The 20,937-nt window shown below is 45.8% G+C and overlaps 1 protein-coding gene across 1 annotated transcript in view; it reads left to right on the top strand.

Annotated features, from left to right (window-relative positions):
• Positions 1-20,567, top strand: part of CNTN6 (contactin 6) — a gene marked incomplete at both ends in the record, with an annotated part of 128,519 nt that extends 107,952 nt beyond the window's left edge. Inside the window, 11 exons of the mRNA XM_079795482.1 lie at positions 3,543-3,718; positions 4,069-4,186; positions 5,014-5,172; positions 5,270-5,419; positions 6,432-6,502; positions 8,591-8,825; positions 9,151-9,266; positions 11,204-11,390; positions 18,178-18,290; positions 19,473-19,641; positions 20,467-20,567. Of these exons, the coding sequence (XP_079651608.1) occupies positions 3,543-3,718; positions 4,069-4,186; positions 5,014-5,172; positions 5,270-5,419; positions 6,432-6,502; positions 8,591-8,825; positions 9,151-9,266; positions 11,204-11,390; positions 18,178-18,290; positions 19,473-19,641; positions 20,467-20,567 (1,595 nt within the window). The remainder of the gene's footprint in view (positions 1-3,542; positions 3,719-4,068; positions 4,187-5,013; positions 5,173-5,269; positions 5,420-6,431; positions 6,503-8,590; positions 8,826-9,150; positions 9,267-11,203; positions 11,391-18,177; positions 18,291-19,472; positions 19,642-20,466) is intronic.
• Positions 20,568-20,937: the final 370 nt, after the last annotated feature.

Genomic DNA, 20,937 nt, shown 5'->3' with positions numbered 1-20,937 from the left:
TTCAAAACAATTGTGATTAATATGGTCAAAAATAGATGAGATGATGAAGAATTTAAGAAGAGAAATGCATACTGGCTGGTTCCTTTCAGTGTTTTAGAGCATTGGTCCATGCTTCCAGGGTTCTCATGTTCAATTCCTGGTCAAGGGCATGTACCTGGTTTGCAGGTTCTATGCCCAGCCTCTATCTGGTCGAGTGTGAAAGGCAACCAATCAATCACTCTCTCTCACATCAATGCTTCTGTCTCTCTTCCCCCCTCCTCCCTCCTTTCCAGTCTCTGAAAATCAGTGGAAAAAATCCTCAGGTGAGGATTAGTGGGAAAAAGGAAGAGGAGGAAGAGGAGGAGGAGGAGAGGAAGAGGAAGAAGAGGAGGAGGAAAAAGAGAAATGCCACCTATTACAAATCAATTTGAAGTCCCAGAACTGAAAAATACAAAAGGTGAAATTAAGAAAATAGAGTGATTTAATGCAAGGTTAGACACAGCAGACAAGAAGATCACTAAATGGGAGGATTGTGGATAGATAATATCCAGACCACAACATGGAGCGAGAATAGACCCTAAGGAACGTGTGGGACGTGGTGATTGGATCTGAAACAGGTGAAATGGCAGTTCCTCCAGGTGTGGCGATGTAGGAGAGAAAGCGAGGCATCAGCACTACTGGAAGCAATATTTGCCACAATTAAAAAATAAGCTGGAAAAGGACAGCAGGCATCCTACTCAGGAAACTGTATAAGCCCCACTGAGGATACATACAAAGGGAAGTTTAAATAAGCACATAGTAGTGAAACCAAAGGAAAGACAATTCATTCTGATACAAAGATGCATTATTTTCAAAAGGACAACAATAAGTCTGAAAGTGGAAGTAGCAGCAGCAATAAAGGAGTCCAGGAGACAGTGGAATGGCCTTTTCAAAGAGCTGAAAAAACAATACCAGTGAGAATTCTATTCCCAGCAAAAGTATCCTCCCATAGGAAGACAAAATAAAAATGCTTTCTCTCTCTCTCTCTCTCTCTCTCTCTCTCTCTCTCTCTCTCTCTCTCTCTCACACACACACACACACACACACACACACACTAAGAAAATCTGTCACTTTCAAATATACACTAAAATGCTAATGGTGTTCATACGTTTAGAAGGAATATTATCCCAGAGTGAAATATATACTAAATGGAAGAAATTGAGAGTGGTGTGAAGGGTTAATATTTTTATAGGTAGGACAATTTGAGATCTGAAGAATTAGGAAGGGGACCAAATTCTAAAAGTATGTATTTCTAGTCTTCACAAGTTAACTCATGAGGGAAGAGATTGGGGAATGTTGTCACCTGTCTGAAGTGCTATTTATACACTCGTTGCCTTTCTATTGGTATCTTAGCAACATTTCCTACAATGTCAGAGACAAATGAAGGCGGAACCACAGGTCTGAACCGAGGGAGAAAGGTACAGTGATTTTTCTTCTGCATTTCTCCATCTTTTGAGGGAAGTTGATAACTTCAGAGACACCTGAGCTGTCATTATTCTGAACAGTGACACTGAAAGATTGTCACTCACAGATGGAGGTTTCAACTGAGCTGTAGGTACAAAAGAAACAAACAAAAATAGCATGTCCTGCATGGCCAGGAAAGACCAGTTACACAGTGGATTGGCATCCCCTGGCTTCTGAAAATATTCTGAGGGATCCTGATGTGTGCTCAAGTGTGTTTGGCCATTAGTACAGGCACAAGCTCACCTGTGTTTAAAGAAATCAGGCTACACAATTCTGACAGGAGTTTTGGAATAATTAGTTTGCCTGTCTCCTGGGGTGCTCTGGACATACCAGACTCTATTAACGGCGCGGATCTGAGTAAACAGTAAAGCTGTTCTTGGAAGGTGGCATCTATTTTATGAAACCTTCCCTTATTCTTCTTGAGAATAGGATTGTTAGATCAAGTCGCTTTTATGTGATTTTCATCTCACAGAAATAGGTGGAAAATAATAACTATTAAAATTCTGTCACTTTATGAACTCTTCATGAATGTTGTCATTCGTATTTTGGATAATCTTCTAAAAGTGATCAGTCCTCATCACTTTATTTATTTATTTATTTTAGAGAGAGAGGATGGGGAGAGGGAGAGATAGAAACATTGATGAAAGAGAAACATCATCTCTCTGCTGCCTCCTGCACGTCCCCTACTGGGGATCGAGCCCACAAACTGGGCATGTGCCCTGACTGGGAATGGTTCCTGGGTGGATGCTCAACCACTGAGCCATCCTCATCACTTTAAAAGCTGAATGGGAAAGGTGTCCTTCTATTCTGAATAATAAATATTTACTCCACCCCTCCCCATCATTTCCTTTCTGTCTTTCTTTTGTTGCTACTGAAAATTAACACAGAAAAGTTGAGAAAATAGTATAAGGATGTTCCAGATACCCATCAGAAAGGTAGACAGCCACCAACTTAGGTCCAAATTTGTAGCATCAAAGATTGTCTTTCCGCTGCTGAGACCCACTCTCCCTCCTGTTCCCTGGGCAGTGCACGGTTCACTTCGAGTTCTGGCTGGAGTAGGCATGGCCGTGGAGGGAACCCTTGCAGCCAGAAATGATCTGTCACTAGGAGTCTCTAAATCAGAGAAATGGCAGGACCAGGAGCCTGGATGGGACACGGCAGACTCCTCTTTTGACACTTTGGTCAGTGGAACAGGCATTGATATTGGGGCCAGTATTTCTAGAGGGAAGATTGGTAATGATCGATGTATGATTCTAAGGTTGCAAATCTGGATAACAAGGGACGTTTCCCATTGCATCTTCAGTGAAAATGGAACATTATTATCACAATGGTGTCTGAAGTAGAATCTGTCCTGTTCACACTCATAAGTGTAGACATCTGACTATACATCTCTCTAAAATACTGTTGTTAGGATCTCAGGGACATAGTTCGAGTCATTGTACCTGGGAGCACCACAGACCACTGGGAGCTGGAGCCACTGTGTGACTGTAATGTTGTGGCTGGAACTGCAGGGATAAAACGGTGTGGTGCCTCCTCCGGGTACGGAATGCTGTCTTGAGAAGTCCACAGTGTTTGTTTTTCCTGTAAGCTATTTTCATATAAACTATGAATAAAACTGTATTTAGCCAGGCCAGTGTTGCTCAGTGGTTGAGCATCGACCTATGAACCAGGAGGCCACCGTTCCATTCCTGATCAGGGCACATGCCCAGGTTGTGACTTCATCCCCAGTGTGGGACATGCAGGAGGTGGCCGATCAATGATTCTCTCTCATCATTAATGTTTCTTTCTCCCTCTCCCTTCCTCTCTGAAATCAATAAAAATATATTTTGAAAAACAAACAAAAAAACTGTGTATTCAATTTTATTACACAATTACTAAGTAAGCCAAACTGGTTAATGCAAAGACATTAAAAAGGGGGTGGAATTTTTCATCTTGAAAAGAGCAAACTCCGAGTTGCATGTGTAAGATTTCAAACAATTGCAGAGCCACTCAGAGGATGTCTCATAGGCACGTGCCAGTACCTGCTGAGCTTTTATGGGAACAGTGTTCTTTCTCCACAGAGCGGACCATTATCACGGAGCCACCTGCCCCGATGGACGTCACGGTGGGCGAGAGCATCGTCCTGACCTGCCAGGTGTCCCATGACCCCTCCATGGAGGTCGCATTTGTTTGGTCTTTCAATGGACACATCATAGACTTAAAAAAGGATGCGGCTCACTTCGAAAGGATTGGAGGAGTAAGTTGCTGACAATTCTAAGTGCTTAATAAATTGACTCAAGCCTTTTCCGTGAATTAACGTCTTTTGTTGTGACTCTCCCAGTATTTATTTGCGCGGTAATCACTGTCGCTTTATGAAGCTGCATCTGTGTGTGTTTTGTTTTGTTTTATGTCTTTCACGGACTTGCTTGCATTCTAGAGACAATTATGAGAAAGGACACAGTCACAGGGATCAGAAGAGAAATGAGTGATACTAGTGTATCTCCCAATTTCACTGCGGCCACGTACTGGATGTTGATGCAGCTGTGAAATCTTAGGACCTGCTGGGCCTATTTATGTTTTCACCCCCTCTTCCCTTTCTGCCTGCAGGGATCTGTGGGAGACTTGATGATAAGGAATATCCAGTTAAGTCACTCAGGGAGATATCTCTGCGCGGTGACGACAGCCCTGGAGAACTTGTTGGCTATGGCTGAAATCATCGTCAGAGGTGCGTGACATACATGAGCACGTTGTCTAGTCACAGCGAGAAATGCTCATCTGTGAATGGCAAGTCCTTGATTAGCCACAGCATGATAAAGAAGTGAGATAAATAGGAAAGATTTTTAAAATATATTTTTATTAATTTCAGAGAGGAAGGGAGAGGGGGAGATAGAAACATCAATGATGAGAGAATCATTGATCGGGTGCCTCCTGCACACCCCCTACTGGGGACTGAGCACACAACTTGGGCATGTGCCTGACCAGGAATGGAACCGTGACCTCCTGGTTCCTAGGTCAATGCTCAACCACTGAGCCACACCAACTGGGTGGAATTATTTCTAAATCCCAAGACCCCAGGATCTGGGTGGTATGACACTGGATGTTGAACTGAGTAGGTTATACCTGTTCCTAAGGAATGGTCAGACTCACCCGCCCGGTCAGCCCCTTGGACTCGGCAGGCCCTCTGTCTATACTAAACCGTCTCGCAAAGTGGGGCCCAAGCCTGAGTTCCCAACTTCTGCCCGAGAGCTGCGTTCACTTGAGGGAGCTTTTGAGAGGAGCGGCCCCGAGAGGCTCTCACCATCTGAGATTAGCTTCTTATCGGATGATATTCCCCACCCCATGACTGGCATTTCCTAATCTTCAAAGGAAGCATTTCAAGCTAATCTCTCAGTGTGTAAGCGGAATTAATAGGGCTTTATCTAATGTGCTAAAATATATTAGGTTCCATCTTTTGTAAGTATAGCAGAAAAAAAAAAAAAGCAACGATCCCTTATCCCAAATTGACTCATTTCATCATTTCCAATAAGGTCACCATAAAACCTGTGTTTGAAGGCCCCCCAGGTCCCCCCGAGGAGGTGAGGGTGGAACACGTTTCCAGCACCACGTCCCAGCTCAGCTGGCAGCCTGGCTCAGACAATAACAGCCCCATCCAGATATTCACCGTCCAGGCGCGGACGCCGTTTTCTGTGGGGTGGCAGGCCGTCTCCACGGGTAAGTGCCTCACAGGTTTTGGATAATTTGGCAAAACCAGTGGTGTGTTGTTCGATGGATCGATGGATTGTTTTTACCCAGTGTCCCCTTGTTTTAGTTCCAGAAATTCTCAACGGTCAGACGTACAACGCGACCGTGGTGGGCCTGATTCCCTGGGTGGAGTACGAGTTTCGCGTCCTGGCTGGGAACAGCATCGGGATTGGAGAGCCGAGCAAAGCATCCGAACTGCTGAGAACCAAAGCATCCGGTAAAAAATCAATGGCTTCTCAAACCCTGGGAGACCCTTGAGGGCACAGTTCTTACAGAACACACAGCCCACCGTGCAGCATCCCTGCCCCAACCAGAGACAGAGAGCCGGCCTCGCCCCCATGGTCACGGGCACAGAGCACATGCATTTTCTCCCCAAGGGTGCTTGCGCCCAATGGGAGATGGTGATGGTGTGGCCGACAGGTCAGAAGGGAGTTTTTCTGAAGCTGCTCTCTCGTCTCTGATACTTTCAAACCCCCAGAGAATCTGCAGAGTCGTAGATGCAGGTGGGTTTCTGCCTGTCGCATGAGAAGCTTGTCCAGCCGTTATGCATCCTCGCAGATTTGGGGTGCTTCTGTCATTTCAGGGGAAAGGATTTTTAAATCATTTCTGCGTGTAAAAGTCAAACTCCATTCTGATTACGCACCAGAATACTCACACACTCAACGTTATCATTGGCACTTAGGGGGCGACAAGTTTGAGGCAGCCTCGGTCTGTTCTGTACCTGGCGACTTGTGACTCAAACACGGGGTTATAAAACAGCAATTCCTTTAATTATAAATTCCTTTAAGAATTTATTTTTAAACGTTCAAACATCCTGATGTCGACCAAACAGAAAAACGACTTTCGTGTGTTTATGAAGAAGAAAGGGGACTAATTAATATCTGGCTGGGAAACGTGTTCCCGGCACAGCTGCATAATCAGGCAGTAAATCACCGTGTCACTCTCCTCATCCGAATGGAACATCGTCTTGCCAATTAGCGGATGATGCATAATAATGTCAGATACATGATGTTACTCGCCTGTTAATTAATCCTGGAGCCGGGGTGCTCCTGTCTCCGACACCAGGCTGTCCCCTCCGAAGCTTGGGTCTGAGTAAACATCATTTGTGTTCATTAAGGATGCGGGCTCCCTCCCAGCTGCCTGGAGGGCCTGAGAGGTGAGACCCTTGCGCCAACCCTCCTGAGGTAGCCGTGCACCCCTAACCGTGGCCACGTTTCTCTCCTTTTCAGTCCCCATCGTGGCTCCAACCAACATCCAGGGAGGAGGAGGAAGCCGGTCGGAACTCGTAGTAACCTGGGAGGTAATTTTCTGTCCAGCTGAGTTATTTGGAAGGAAAACGATGTAGCTGGCCAGGAAGAACACCGAAAAACAAGCTGGGCCCATACAAACACTCGGCAGGAGAGACTCCTGATGTAGCGAGGGGCTGCAGACACCTCAGTCCTGCTAAAGGGAGAGGGTGTGACTAAGCGGGCACAGTTCTCTTCCAAATGCAAGGAAGGGGCTGGCAGCGTGCTCATCAGCATATGATGCTGGACGTGACTATGCACCGTTCCGTCTGTGAGTTAGACTCAGACAGCAGCAGTTTCCTCTCCTTGCTTTCAACGCTCCAGCCTGTCCCTCCCACACATAGATGGAAGCTTAGCAGGCAGAGTAGCTTGTATGTCATTCTTCTTAAGTATGAATGTATAGGCTCCTTTTGCACTGATTAAAATCCACTCTGGCTTTTTTAAAAATATATTTTTATTGATATCAGAGAGGGAGAGGGAGAGGGAGAGGGAGAGGGAGAGGGAGAGGGAGAGGGAGAGGGAGAGGGAGAGGGAGAGGGAGAGGGAGACAAACATCAATGATGAGGGAGACCCACTGATCTGCTGCCTCCTGCACACTCCACAATGGGGATCAAGTTTGCAACCCTGGCATGTTGCCCTGACCTGGAATTAACTGTGACTTCCTGGTTCATAGGTCGATGCTCAACCACTGAGCCATGCCAGCCCAGCTGTGTCCTTTCTCTTTAAATGCAAGATTCCACAAACCAAGGCATACAGGCCGGATCTGCTTGCTCCCTGTTTTCATAAACGAATTCCCACCACCGTACCCATTCTCGTCGTGTTACATATGACTGCTTTCACGCTGCTGGGAGAGACCATATGGCCCCTGATGCTTAAAATATTTACTACTTGGCCCTTTACAGAAAAAGTTTGTGGTGAAAATGAAAGTCATTTCCTCTGTGTGTGTTTTTCTTGGGATATCGGATATGCAGAATCTTGCAGGAGCTCCATTCATGGATTCATGAATGCAGTTCCCTACTTATATTCATCCTGGCATCACCGAGCCCAACCCTGCTGGTGCCCAGGCCTCTAAGGAATGTGTGCATTTAGGAGGAGACACATGTATTAGTCTGAGCGGCAGAAGGAAGGCATGGAGTGACTCTTTCAGTTCGAAGAACACCAACTTAGTTCAAACAGCAGGGGTACAAACATCCTGATGTTGTGAATTTTCAAAAGGTCTGGGTGCTTGGGCAGGGATGGCACCTCATGTCAGGTCTGAGCTGTGGGTTGAAAAAGAACTTGGGGAGAGAGAGAGACCGTGTCAGGCCTAAGTCACTGCTGCTGTGGGGGAAGTCACAGTCCCTGGTTTTTCAAATTCACTCTGAATTCAACCAGAATCCCCCATTGTGACTGATGCCAGCTTGGCTGGTTACCCCAGATTGCTGCTCAGGAAGTAACATCGATTTACAATCCCCTGAAATGAGCACCCTCCCTGTCTCCTTCAGAGCCAAATAATGTGGGGTTTGTGCCTTTTGCTTTGCTTCCAATAACCTAGACATGCTCTCTAATTTGGCGACGTGGTAACCACTAATTACTTTTTAAACAATATCGTTATTTAAGTCTTACCCTCATTTATACTTCCTAATACATCCAGGTGTGAGCTGCTGGTGGGAATGTCTCATATAAAATATGACTATAAGCCTGGCTGGCGTGGCTCTGTGGTTGAGCGTTGACCTATGAACCAGGAGGTCATGGTTCAATTCCCAGTCAGGGCACAGCCCGGGTTGCAGGCTCGATCCCCAGTGTGGGGCGTGCAGGAGGCAGCCGATCCATAATTCCCTCTCATCATTGATATTTCTCTCTCTCCCCCTCTCCCTTCCTCCCTGAAATCAATAAAAAGCAATTATAGGCACGTAGCCAGCGGTGTGGCTCTGTTGCTTGAGCCTCCTCCCATGAGCATGAGCATCTTTTCATTGGGACCATTTTCCCAACCAGCATTCCAAATTGCAGTAGTCTGATTTTTCACTGCTTCATGAACCAGGGTGAATGTCTGTGTTTGGTAAACACGATAAGAGCTCCATACACTAACTGCAAACACTCAGTGGTGGTCACTTCTGCCCAAGCCCATCCCGGAGGAACTGCAGAGCGGCGGGGAGTTTGGCTACGTGGTCATGCTGCGGCCCGTGGGCTCGACCACCTGGACCAAGGAGAGAGTCCCGTCCGTGGAGGCGTCGAGATTCGTGTACAGAAACGAAAGCGTCACCCCGCTGTCTCCCTTCGAGGTCAAAGTGGGCGTGTACAACAGCGAGGGGGAAGGGGCCCTGAGCACCGTGTCCATCATCTACTCCGGGGAGGACGGTAAGTGGGGCCCAGCACTGGGTGGTCCTCTGAGGCTCCAAGGGCATTTGTTTTTAATATGTTTTTATTGGTTTTTAGAGAGGGAGGGAGAGAGAAACATCAATGATGGGAGAGAATCATTGATGGGCTGCCTCCTGCATGCCCCACACTGGGGTTTGAACCCAAAACGCAGCATGTGCTTTGACTGGGAATTGAACCATGACCTCCTGGTTCATTGGTCGATGCTCAACCACTGAGCCACACAGGCCAGGCCCTGGGTATATTTTATGTCCCTGTTCCAAAGAACCATTTGACTAATGATGCTGTGTCTTCCTCCGGATGGCAGAGCCTCAGCTGGCCCCACGGGGAACCTCTGCCCAGAGTTTCTCTGCTTCTGAGATGGAGGTTTCATGGACGGCCATCGCCTGGAACAGAATCACGGGCCGCGTGCTGGGCTATGAGGTGAGCCACTGAGGTCCCCTCTCCTCTGCACACTCCAGGCTCCCAGGGCCAGTCTGCTGCTCCGTAACAGCGGTGGGTGTCCAAAGCGTTAGGGGTGGTGGTGTCCGGGGCCACCATCTCTCCCTCAAGCACATCAGTCAAGGGTAGCACTTAAAAGGTGATCCAAGGTGACCTCACTGATTATTTCTACTGGGTTTCCAGGGAGAGGGAACCACTAATCCCCCCTCCCCATCTTAAACCTTAGAAGGATTTCAAGGGGACGTCCGTTCTGAGCCAGAACACGGCTTGAAAAGAAGGTCATCTTGCCCGGCCAGCGTGGCTCAGTGGTTGAGCATCTTACCTATGAACCAGGAGGTCATGGTTCAATTCCCGGTCAGGGCACATCCGTGGATTATGGGCTCGATCCCCAGTGGGGGGGCGTGCAGAAGGCAGCTGATCCATGATTCTCTCTCATCATGGTTATTTCTATTACTCTCTTCCTCTCCCTTCCTCTCTAAAAGCAATACAAATATTTTTTTTTTAAAAAGGTCATCTTGGTGAAGATAGTGAAGTGAGAAGAAAAAGCCTAGCTTCTCCTCATTTATAAATATCGCCTATGTAGAGTGAGGCCAATCACTTCTTTTGTGTGAACCTTCGTTTCTACAGAGAAATAAGACTCATTCCTCAGTGACACAGGCTATTTTGGAGTTGGAATAAAAGAGTAATTCTAAACCTCCTTCGCTGTGCCTCACACTGCACTGTTTCTTTTCACACGAAGGAAGCCTCTGGTCCAAACTTAAAGGTGTACCCCCGGGGCAGGTGTCTCGCCCCTCCAGGCCCGGAGAGCCTCACCTCCACCTGGGAGCCCAGCCCCATTCCCCTCCCTGGGCTCATCCCCGTCTCCCTTCTCTGGGATCCTCTCATCGTGCCCCACGTGGTCTTTCTTCACATCCTCAGAGCACCGATTCCTGTACCACTTCCTGGAAACAGTCCTCGGCTCTCTTTTCACACATGCAGGGTGTCCCCCCAAATGCCTACTCACTTTGAATAATGGCAGAGGCACTGTGTGTACTTCAACTGCATTTTCACACTATCAGAGGCATTTGAGGATGAATTTCCTTTGTTCAAAGCTTAGTCTGGCTGAAAAGGAAGAAACAGCAATTGAGCTACCAGCTGTTCAAGTGTGCACACGTGTTTTGGGCGACAGCTCCTATATTCTAACCTCTTAACTAGATGGTAAGGGGCCCCGAAGGCAGGTTCCACGCCTGATTCTCTGTTGTCCTTTTCAATGTGCCTGAAGCTGTGCTAATGCATAGGAAAGGCTCAGTATGAGCTGAATTAATTAACCTGTTATTCAAAGAACTCCAGAGGAAATGTGGACAGCAAAGCATCATACCGGAAGTCTCTGATCCATGGTATGAATCCTGTTTGGGTCTGACTTATTATATATCCTTTATTCAAGCTGATAACCCTTACTTATTTATTTTTTTAAAGAGTATAGGAGTTGTTTTTTAAAAAAATATATTTTTATTGATTTTAGGAAGGGGGAGAGAGAGAGAGAGAAACATCGATGATGAGAGAAAATCATTGATTGGCTGCCTCCTGCCTGTCCCCTACTGGGGATCAAGCTGCAGCCCAGGCATGTGCCCTGACCAGGAATAGTTCTTGTTCATCGGTTGACACAGCTCATCTACTGAGCCCAATAGCCGGTCCAAGCTGATCATCTTTAGGTATCTCATGAAATATTTTATTTTGTCAATCTAAAAAAAACAAAAACCCACAAGTTCTCTATTTCCCATTGTGAGTTTGTATTTTTTTTTTTTGTTCCCTATAGAAGAGTAGACTGTATTTTGCTGTTATTGTATAACCCATTTAATGAGATGTTATCCTGCCATTTATGCTCCTGTCTTCTGCCTGCTGGGTTGCCGGGAAACCATGACCCCTCCCTCTGTTTCCAGGTCTTATACTGGACTGACAACTCGAGGGAACCCATGATTGGTAAGGTCAGAGTCCATGGAAATGTCACAACCAAGATCATAATGGGGCTGAAGGCCAACACCGTCTACTTTGCCTCCGTCAGAGCTTACAACACGGGTGGGACGGGGCCCTCAAGCCCCCCGGTCAACGTCACGACCAAGAAGTCCCGTAAGTATCCTTCACCCTCCAGGCAGCAGCATCAGCTGTGAACAGAACTGCGTGCCTTCATTTAGCCTCCTCTCTTCCCCTCCCACATCCTTCACTGATTGCTTTGTTTGGTTGATTGGTGATTGGCTTGTCTGTTAAATCTGGATAATTGTTGAAACTTTCTGGTAACAATCAAAATAAACCATTTTGATATTTTTGGAATTCCAAAGAGGAACTATTCTAAGTATGTAGATCAGGGGTGGGGAACCTTTTTTCTAACAAGGGCCATTTGCATATTTTTAACATGATTTGTGGGCCATACAAAATTGGCAACTTAAAACTTAGTCTGCTACATTTGGTCAAACATTTCATTAACTCACCCCTAATGCCTTGGCAGGGCCAGACCACATGATTTCACGGGTCTTATATGGCCCGCGGGCCGGAAGTTCCCTATCCCTGATGTAGATGAAATACAGATGGTGCAGTGCTGAAAGACATGGACTGCGACCCCCCTCCCAGCCTGAGCCCAATACTGGACCTCCCATCCCGGGAATGTTAGGTGTTTATATAACCTTTCAGTCTCAACACCCTTCCCTGCGCAATGAGGACAGAGTGGAACTGGCCCCTCATAGGGTTTTGTGCAGGAGTGAGAGGGAGAAGAAATAGGACGGTGCGGGACATACTTTCATTAGTGCCTCCTGTCATCTGTTCTTGTTTTATCAGTTGAGTCTGAGAGTGCTCCAGTGGACCCTGCACTGTCAGACCATCTAGGTCTTTCCTTCTAAGTCATCTTATCCCTTGTTGACCTGGAAGCCCCTGAGATCCAAGAATTAACTCCTCTGCTTCTTTATGTTTCCCTTAATCATCAGCCACTGTCTGTCTCAGTGGCAGGACCTACTACATATGAATCTGGATTTCCATAACATGAGGCATAGCAACAGCTAGGGAAAGGTCTGATCAGATATGACTTAGGGAGAATTGCAATATGTAATTTGCAATTCTCTTTTCATGACTGCATAATGTCTTATACTCCTTATCATTGATGAACATAAATTATTTGTTAACAGGATTTCTGTAACACATTCTTTAGTCTCTGAGTTCTGATGAAAAAGAGTTACAAATTTCCTTAGAGTAACACAGTCATGGGCTCTGGAAGTCAGAGTCATGTGGCCATGGGCTCTGGGAGTCACAGTCACATGGCCATGGGCTCTGGGAAGCAGAGTAATGTAGCCATGGGCTCTGGGACTCAGGTTATGGACATGTTTTGGGACCCTTATACTTCCCATGAAAGTTACAAAATATTGAGCACCTCTGTGCCCCAGACCCTGTGCCAATTTTCTACATCATCTCATTGAATTATTAAATCAGTCAAAGTGCTTGGTATTTCAGCTCCTACATCTGAGAAAACAGGTGCTTGGGAAGGTGGTGTTGTGGCATCTGACCTGCTATGAACATAGGTTCTCTGAAAGTCTCCATCCCACAGACAAAGTGCTGGTTTGCAATCTTCACCTCTTAAGCATTCGAATAGTCTCTTTCCCTCCACTCTCCCCCATCTTCAGTCCAAACCTCAAACTGCCCTCACATTTTCCTTCCTAAAATGGAACCATACCCCCTTCTCATCCCAAAGTTTCATTGTCTCCTCTACTGTGGAGGACAAAGATGAAGAGAAACACATACAAAATCATCCACGATCCCTCTAGACTTCCTGTCCAGCCCCTTGCTCCTCAGCCCTGGAGCTGCAGGAGTGCTGATCTCGAGTTTCACATTCTGATGTCTGAATTCAAGTATTCTCTCATCCTAGTGCCCCTGCCATGCCTCTGAACACTCACATGTCTTCTCCTCTCACCAGAGGTCTCCCACAGTTTCCCCTTCAATGCAGGTGCATTTTCCTTGGTGCCCACAGCACTGGCTTATTGTGAGATTGTGCTGGAAAGAGCTGGAAAAGGGCTTCAGAGGGAAAGAAAGTTGGGGGATCTTGGCTCAGCCATGAACTAATTATTTGTTGACAAGTCTGATATGTTGATAGCTCAGAACCCATCTTCTCATCTGAGGAACAGAGGTGACTATGCTTTCCTAGAGTTTTCTCTGAGCACTGAAGGACATTATGTGCCCACTGCACCCTGGAGGGTGCCAGGCTGGGAGGCACAGGGCCCGGGAACACGGTGCTGTTGCTTTTTTGGAGGTGATTTCGCTCTCATGGCATTTCCTCAAGGAGGAAGGCATAGCTCCCTTTACCTTTCCTTCTCTTTATAAACAGTGGTTCAGACACTTCCTTCAAGGGTCACAGAAGGACAGCCAAGGTAGAAATGAGAAATGGCTTCAATGAGACATTGATGATAGCTCTGATTCCAAGTGCTGTCGCTGCATCCAACTTTTCCATGTCCTTGAGACGTCACCAAAGTTACCTCTGAACAGTGGTGACAGCCCAAATCCTGAATTCTTCACACATCCATATAGTATACAGTCACTGACTAGGTTCTCAATCAGATATGTGATCATCCATCGTACGTATGTCCACTCACATTTACCGAAACCTCTGCCCCTTCTGATTGGGCTAGCTAAACAGAAGACAGAGACTTTGGGGAGGGGGGGAACTAGGATGATTCCATCAATCATCCAAGAAAATAGTACCTCTCACGAGCCATGCACAGGGTTCAGTGCAGTGCCTAATGGAGATGAAGACAGGTGAGCTCCCTGCCTCCCAGCAATTTCTCTTTAAGTGAGGAGTCAAAAGAAAAAACAAACAAACAAAACGAGGCCATGAAATAGCCATGAATTATGAGAAGCACCATGAAGAAAGGTAAGAGGCTGAGAAGTACGTAGGGTGGAGGGCTGCATGGGGAAGGCCACATATTTTCATGTGACATGAAGATGGGAGCTGGTGAATAAGGGGCCCAACACAGAGGGAACACACCAGCTTCTGTTTTCATTGCTGCTGGCAATGAGGACAGCTGGCTCTTTAAGCAAATATCAGTGATGTAACAGCCAGTGTAATAACCCAGTGAATATGAGGTCTTTCCAAAAACCACTGAGGGGCACTGAAAATACATCGTGATCCACACAGACATCACTTCAATGGAATTTAGATTTAAAGCTAAAGAGAGAAAAAATACTTCTATCAACTCCCAGGGGAAAAGCAAAAGCAAAAAGCACCGCTCCCACCCGAAAGAAGAGTGCAGGCCCAGCGGCAGAAAGCGATTGCAAATGACCATTCCATCTGGCCCCTGACCTGGACTGACCACTCTGAACTGGATTCTTCTGGTTGAAAATATGCAATCAACCCACATTTAGCCATAAAGGGAGCATTAAGCTTTTATTTCATCTTGCACTCATGTTCTCTCTCTCTCTTCCCCAGAAGTCAACCCCATGCTGTTACTTAGAACTGTAACATAAGAGGTTGTTTTTTGAATCGAGTTCGCAGTGTGAACCGCAGTTGAATGTAAATGCCATCTACAGGAAAATCGATGGGCTGTGGAGGGCCAGCGCCACTTGCTCTGTCATTTGATTAACAGAAAATGACTTACTCTGTGGAAATTGCCTGCAAATATATTTTTTAAAAATTAGAGAAGTGCTTGTTTGTTGAGATTACTGTAGACCAACACATGTGAACATCCACAACACGGCTTTCATGTTATCCACATGACCATGGTTGGTTTGTCAAGATAATAGACATTTCAGCTTCATCATAGAGATTTGCAATTCAGTTTAATCAGTTATGTAAAACTCATAGGAGATAGAGGGGTAGAAATACCAATGATGAGAGATAATCATTGATCAGCAGCCTCCTGCACGCCCCCTACTGAGGACTGAGTCCACAACCTGGGAATGTGCTCTGACCAGGAATTGAACTGTGATCTCCTGGTTCATAGGTTGACTCTCAACCACTGAGCCATGCCAACTGGGCTGAGATGGACCTCTTTATCCGCCTTTCAGAAAGCACATGAAGAACTCATTATTAGGGGGGAGTCTTGAATGTACTCTAATTATATTTAAGAAGTACATCATTTGCAAACTTAGAAATTGTATTATTAGGAACAAGCCACTTTGAACTCAATTGAAAAACTGATTATGTCATAACACCACGGATAACTGCCTCTCTCAGCACAGAGAATGCACAGATACTGGGCTGTTTAAGATGTACCACTAACCACATGAGGAATGGTCCGGCTTTTATTTCACGTAGGCGAAAACATTTATGAACTAGGGGATTGGAGTCCCATTCCAAAGATGTGAAAACCAGGCCTCTCGGAAGAAACTGAAGACAGACTCAGGTCTGTCCGGCTGCAAAGTCCAGCTTTCTCTCCCTCCCAGACGGCAGTCCGAGCCATCCAGGCCACTGGCCTCTCATCCCGAGAGCTCACTCCCCACAGAACTGTCCTCACTCTACGTGCACGGATGCCCTGCTCTGCTCTGCTGGGCACAGACACCAGGGCCGACTCAGGGTCGCGCCACAGTCCTGCTGGAGCTGGTGGGAGTCAGTTCTGTCCCAGCCTGGGCTTGCCCAACAGATTCACAGCGTTGAAAAGAGTTTTATCTTAACAAACCACCACACCAACCCCCAGGCACAGAGTAGATGAAACCCTCAGAATCCATCACTGTGACGTCGAAGGAGGGGATTTATCTTTCCGCTGTATTGATCGTACGATGTTGTTAATGATAGTGCTGTTTTGAAGAACAGATAAAAGAAATGTGTCACAGGAGTAAACTAGACATTCTCTTTGTGATAGCTTGAGAGAATTCTTATGCTATCTCTTGTATAGCCCAGAAAGGATTAGAGAAAGCACGCTGGGGTAAATTGAGGGAGGATATTCACAAGATGATTATCACTGAGACTGTGTCCTTTGGAAATAAGCATGCTGAGCAGCAGGCACAGAGCCGACAACGTGCAGAACCCTCAGCCCTTGGTGGTGACCGGGCTTATGTTGTCCAGGAATGCCCCGGGCCGGACCGTCTTGTGAATCCACGTGGATGGCTGTAGGTGTGGCCGTGGCAATTAGCCTTGATTACAGAATGGCATGACGAGTGGACTGGCCACGCTGTGTCACTGTGGATCTGCCCACAGCCCAGAACATGATTAACGTGACCTGAGAGAATCACACAGGACCTGGAGTGGTTTCCTTCAGCCATCTGATGGCAAGTCCTTTATGCAAATACAGGAAATGTGCTGGGGTTGGTAACGCACTTGTACAAGACACATGCTCTCAGTAAGATTAACAAAGCACATCAGCAAGAATAACTACAAGTCAGGGTGATAAACTCTAATAAAATATGAACTCAGCCATGTTGCAGCACAGGGCAAACCTTTACCTCTCTGCTAGGTCCCCTCTGATGTACGTGCAAGTGGCTGGTGAACACAGGGGGACCCCAGTGGGCTTGGAGAGGCAGGGGAACATATAACACAATGTCGGACACCCCGCCACCCCTCAGGGACACATCCAAGGTTAAATAGCGGTTGAGTCAAAACTCCAAAAGAGAGCATTTCCACTTCCACCCGTGTCATAATGAGTTAACTATTACACTCTTTCAGCCTCACAAATTGAAGTCAGATGCCAAAACCATCCTGCTGGGCGGTTTTATCTCTGCCTCTGCCGCCCAGCTGAGTTATTTTTAGTCTCACCAGCTTTTTAAATCTTGAGAATAATCATGTGGCCTCCAAGCTCTGAGAAGCAGAGTGTTGTCATGGAGAACACTAGCCTGCCATCAGGGGGCAGGACACTGGTGGGACTCAAGCTGTCCTTCGCCTCAGGCTCTTAGCCATGTGGCCTCCCAACCTGGACACCAGCTCTCTCGCATGTAATATTTTCCGGGTGGACCAGATCCATTACTTCAGAAGGCCGATTCCAAACCTGTGCCCCCCCTCCCCCATACTTCCCACACCTTCTTCCAGAAAACAGTGATCCCAGGGAAGCAAACACCACGGGCTGGACGCTGATAGACAGCTTTGGGGATGATCATCCAGTTTGTAATGACTTTGCTTTCTCTGTGTATTACATGGCATCCGCCTTTCTCCCTCTGAGCCCAGTCAATGGGCTAAGATAGACGGTGGCCAGTCTACCTGGGCAGTCAGCTTTGTCCCAAGAATTCTAGCCGGGACTGTCTCTGACCAGAGGAGGTTTCCGACCTCAGGGGTGGTGGGCACCGCGACTTCTGCGGGAACACTGAGGACGACAGAGCGTGATCCAGAGCGAGAGGCGCCACAGCACGCACTGTGAGACGCAGAGGGGAACCGCTTGGCCTTCTGGCATTCCTTTTACCACTCCTGAGGCTGTTCCCCATCCTTCCCTGAGTTCTAAGAGCGGTCCTGCATCCTTCCCAACTTATTGCTAAATTTTGCTTAAAAGATCTTGACTCGATTGTTACAAAGCATCCTGGTACAAGATTAAAGAGCTAAAGATGGCTAAGAAGGAACCCTCTGTGTTGATACGTGTAAAAGGTTTGCAACCTGAATTTGTTTGACATGCGCATTGACTGACAGCCAAATGGAACACTAGGTAAAGGAGCACCCTCCCCCAATCCAGTTATATGTGGCAGAGCAAACAAAATCAACAGCAATGATTAATAAATTGATACTTGAACATGGGGCAAGTCATTATTAATTCATAAGTTTGTCACCGACATTCCCAATTGACCAGAATTTGAGTGGATTTGCTTACTCTAATTAGAATATGTTATTTCAAATGAACTTGAGAATATTTTAGCTTCTGCCATGCTAATCACCCAGCAGTTCCTGTCCCTTTCCTGTTGATGTGTCATAGAGTAACCACAAGCTAATGAATATTCATCTAGATCTTTGGTTATCTTTTTAAAGCGCCTAGCCAACCCCCAGCTAACATTGCGTGGAAGCTGACTAACTCCAAATTATGCCTGAACTGGGAGCACGTGAAAACCATGGAAAATGAGTCTGAAGTGCTGGGCTACAAGGTGACTATTTGGTTTTCCCTTTAAGTATGGCAATTAAATTACTAAAGAACCAGGAATATCGCAGCCAAATAGGAAACAAATTTCATGCATATGGAAATTGAGGAATCTTTCTAAAATAGGTGTTGAAGATACTTAGAATTGCTGTTGCGAACTTCTTCACTGAAAAGTTTTATGTCCTGCCCAGCCACTGTGGCTCAGTGGTTGAGCATTGACCCATGAACCAGGAGGTTGTGGTTCAATTCTTGGTCAGGGCACATGCCCGGGTTGTGCACTCTATTCCCAGTAGGGGGCATGCAGAAGGCAGCCAATTGATGATACTCTCTCATCATTGATGTTTCTATCTCTTGATCCCTCTCCCTTCCTCTCTCTGAAATAATATATACATATATACATATCATATATCCTGAGGTCCATAATGTGTCCTGGAGCATGAAGAAACAAAACTCTGTAGTTTGCAAGAATTTTCTTCAAGTGACTCTCCTTGCCATTAAACAGCGAGGGTTTATGTGGGTAGTCAATGTGAGTGAGATGAGAGTGAGGTCCAAGAATATTATTCCAGTAGAATTTCTAGAACTGAGGCTGCAGTAGGATGTGATCATTTAGCAATATTAGAGGAATCAAACAAGAGTCCAGTCAGATACCCAGAGCACATCCCTTCCATCTGAGCTAATGGATGTCCTCTGGCAAACGCATCTACTCAGAAATCTGAAATGGGGCCCAGCTAACCAGTGACTTCTCACAGCAGGCTTCAAAGATGATAGCCTGGAGCTATTTAATTAATAGAGATAAATCTACTCTCATTTCAGAAGCATTGGACAAAACAGCACATCTTTTTCTTAACACTACATTTTCAAAAAAGGGGCATAGATTGGGTACTTCCATCCAAGGAATACAGAATTTAAAAATTTTAAATTATTGATTGATTGTAAGAGAGAGAGAGAGAGGTGAACATTAATTTTTATTCCACTTATTTATGCATTCATTGGTTGGTTCTTGTATGTGCCCTGACCAGGGATCAAACCCACAACCTAGTTGTATCAAGACGATGCTCCAACCAACTGAGCATGGGCCAAATGCCAGGGCCAGAATTTATTTATAATGATGTGTCTTTGTGTTCCCTAAGAGTGTTTGAACCTCAGAAAAGGAACATGTCCCTTTAACTTGAGTCACCATTTTATTCAGATTCTGTACAGGCAAAACCGACAGAGTAAAACCCACGTTTTGGAGACAAACAACACATCGGCTGAGCTGCTGGTCCCATTCGAAGAGGACTACCTGATTGAGATAAGGACAGTCAGCGATGGGGGGGACGGAAGCAGCAGCGAGGAGATCAGGATTCCAAAAATGTCCAGTGAGTAGCGTCCCCATCAACTGCTGTTGTAGACTTTGATTCCAGCTGCAGCATGAAATCTGGGCTCTACAAATCATTCCAGTTCTTGTTTAAGTGTTTTAAATGTTGGGTAAAAAAATTAAAAGGTCTGTGTTTCCATTTTAAATTGTGAGGAAGAGGCGATGAGTCCATTTTTCTTTAAATAATCCCTCAGATTTGCAACATGTTTGTATAACACACACAGTATTATGTGTCCTCGTTCGAATCTCAAAAAAGAAAAACAACTGTGGGTCATCATGCATGATTCTTCCTATTGGACAGAAATCACAACGCTTTTCTGTGGATGTGTGCAGGCTCCTGAGCAGGGAGAGAAAATATGAAATATGTGCACATTCAGCTTTTCCTATACCTGTGGCAGACATCACCAATCCATCACCGCATTTATGCTGAGCTGAGCCACAGACCCTCTCAGTACAGTGTTCTCAGCAGGTAACACTAGGCAGATAAAGCGTGGAACAATGATGTATTCTTCCTGCTGTGGAAGAATCACTCGCCCGTCTGCCTGAAGCTGTGTCGGCCACCATACGTTGGCCACTCCTCATCTTCGCTGGAGTCAGAGTTGACCAATTAGGGCATTTTCATTTGTTCATTTTTGCAGTGAAAACAGACATCCTGGGACACAGGGCAGGGCTCTTCCTACAGTGAAACATAATGTAAATGAAACAAGTGTTTGCTCTAAAATACACTATTAGGAGAGAAATTATAGTATGCATTTGGGTCAAGAAGAATGAAGCTAACAATTTTACTTATTCTCAGGAGATTGTGTTTTCTTTTTGTTTTCTGCAGGTTTGAGTTCCAGAGGAGTTTCAGTTTCAGAACCAGGCATCCACTTCCTGTCTGTTGTCATAATGTTTTACTGTTTCGCTCTTAAGCCACTTGAACGATGAATGAATCCATAAACCTTGTGAGGCTTCTGAAGGCAAATGGTTCTGTAAATATCCTCTCCGGCCCCATCCCCAGATACATTCTTAATACCGACTTGTTTGGAAAGAAAAAAAAAAGTATATTATTAAAAGCTTGTAAATATCTATGGTACAGTAATAAAGCAATTTAAACTCTTTTGAATTTTAAAGTTTGCACATGATTACACATGTTCAGGAGGTGCCAAATTAATCTGTGGACTTCTAACTGTGGTGGCTTTTAAATGACTTATATGCAGAGTATAAATAAGTCCTCTTGATGAGGATGATAAATAGGAAATAGATTGCAGCTATCAGAGCTAAAATGTACATTTTTTACTTGCTCTTGGCAATTTAC

Source organism: Cnephaeus nilssonii (genome assembly GCF_951640355.1).
Source record: "Cnephaeus nilssonii genome assembly, chromosome: 17".
Lineage (NCBI taxonomy): Eukaryota > Metazoa > Chordata > Mammalia > Chiroptera > Vespertilionidae > Cnephaeus > Cnephaeus nilssonii.
The sequence above is the reverse complement of the archived record's forward strand: the minus strand, read 5'-3'. Positions and strand labels throughout refer to the sequence as shown.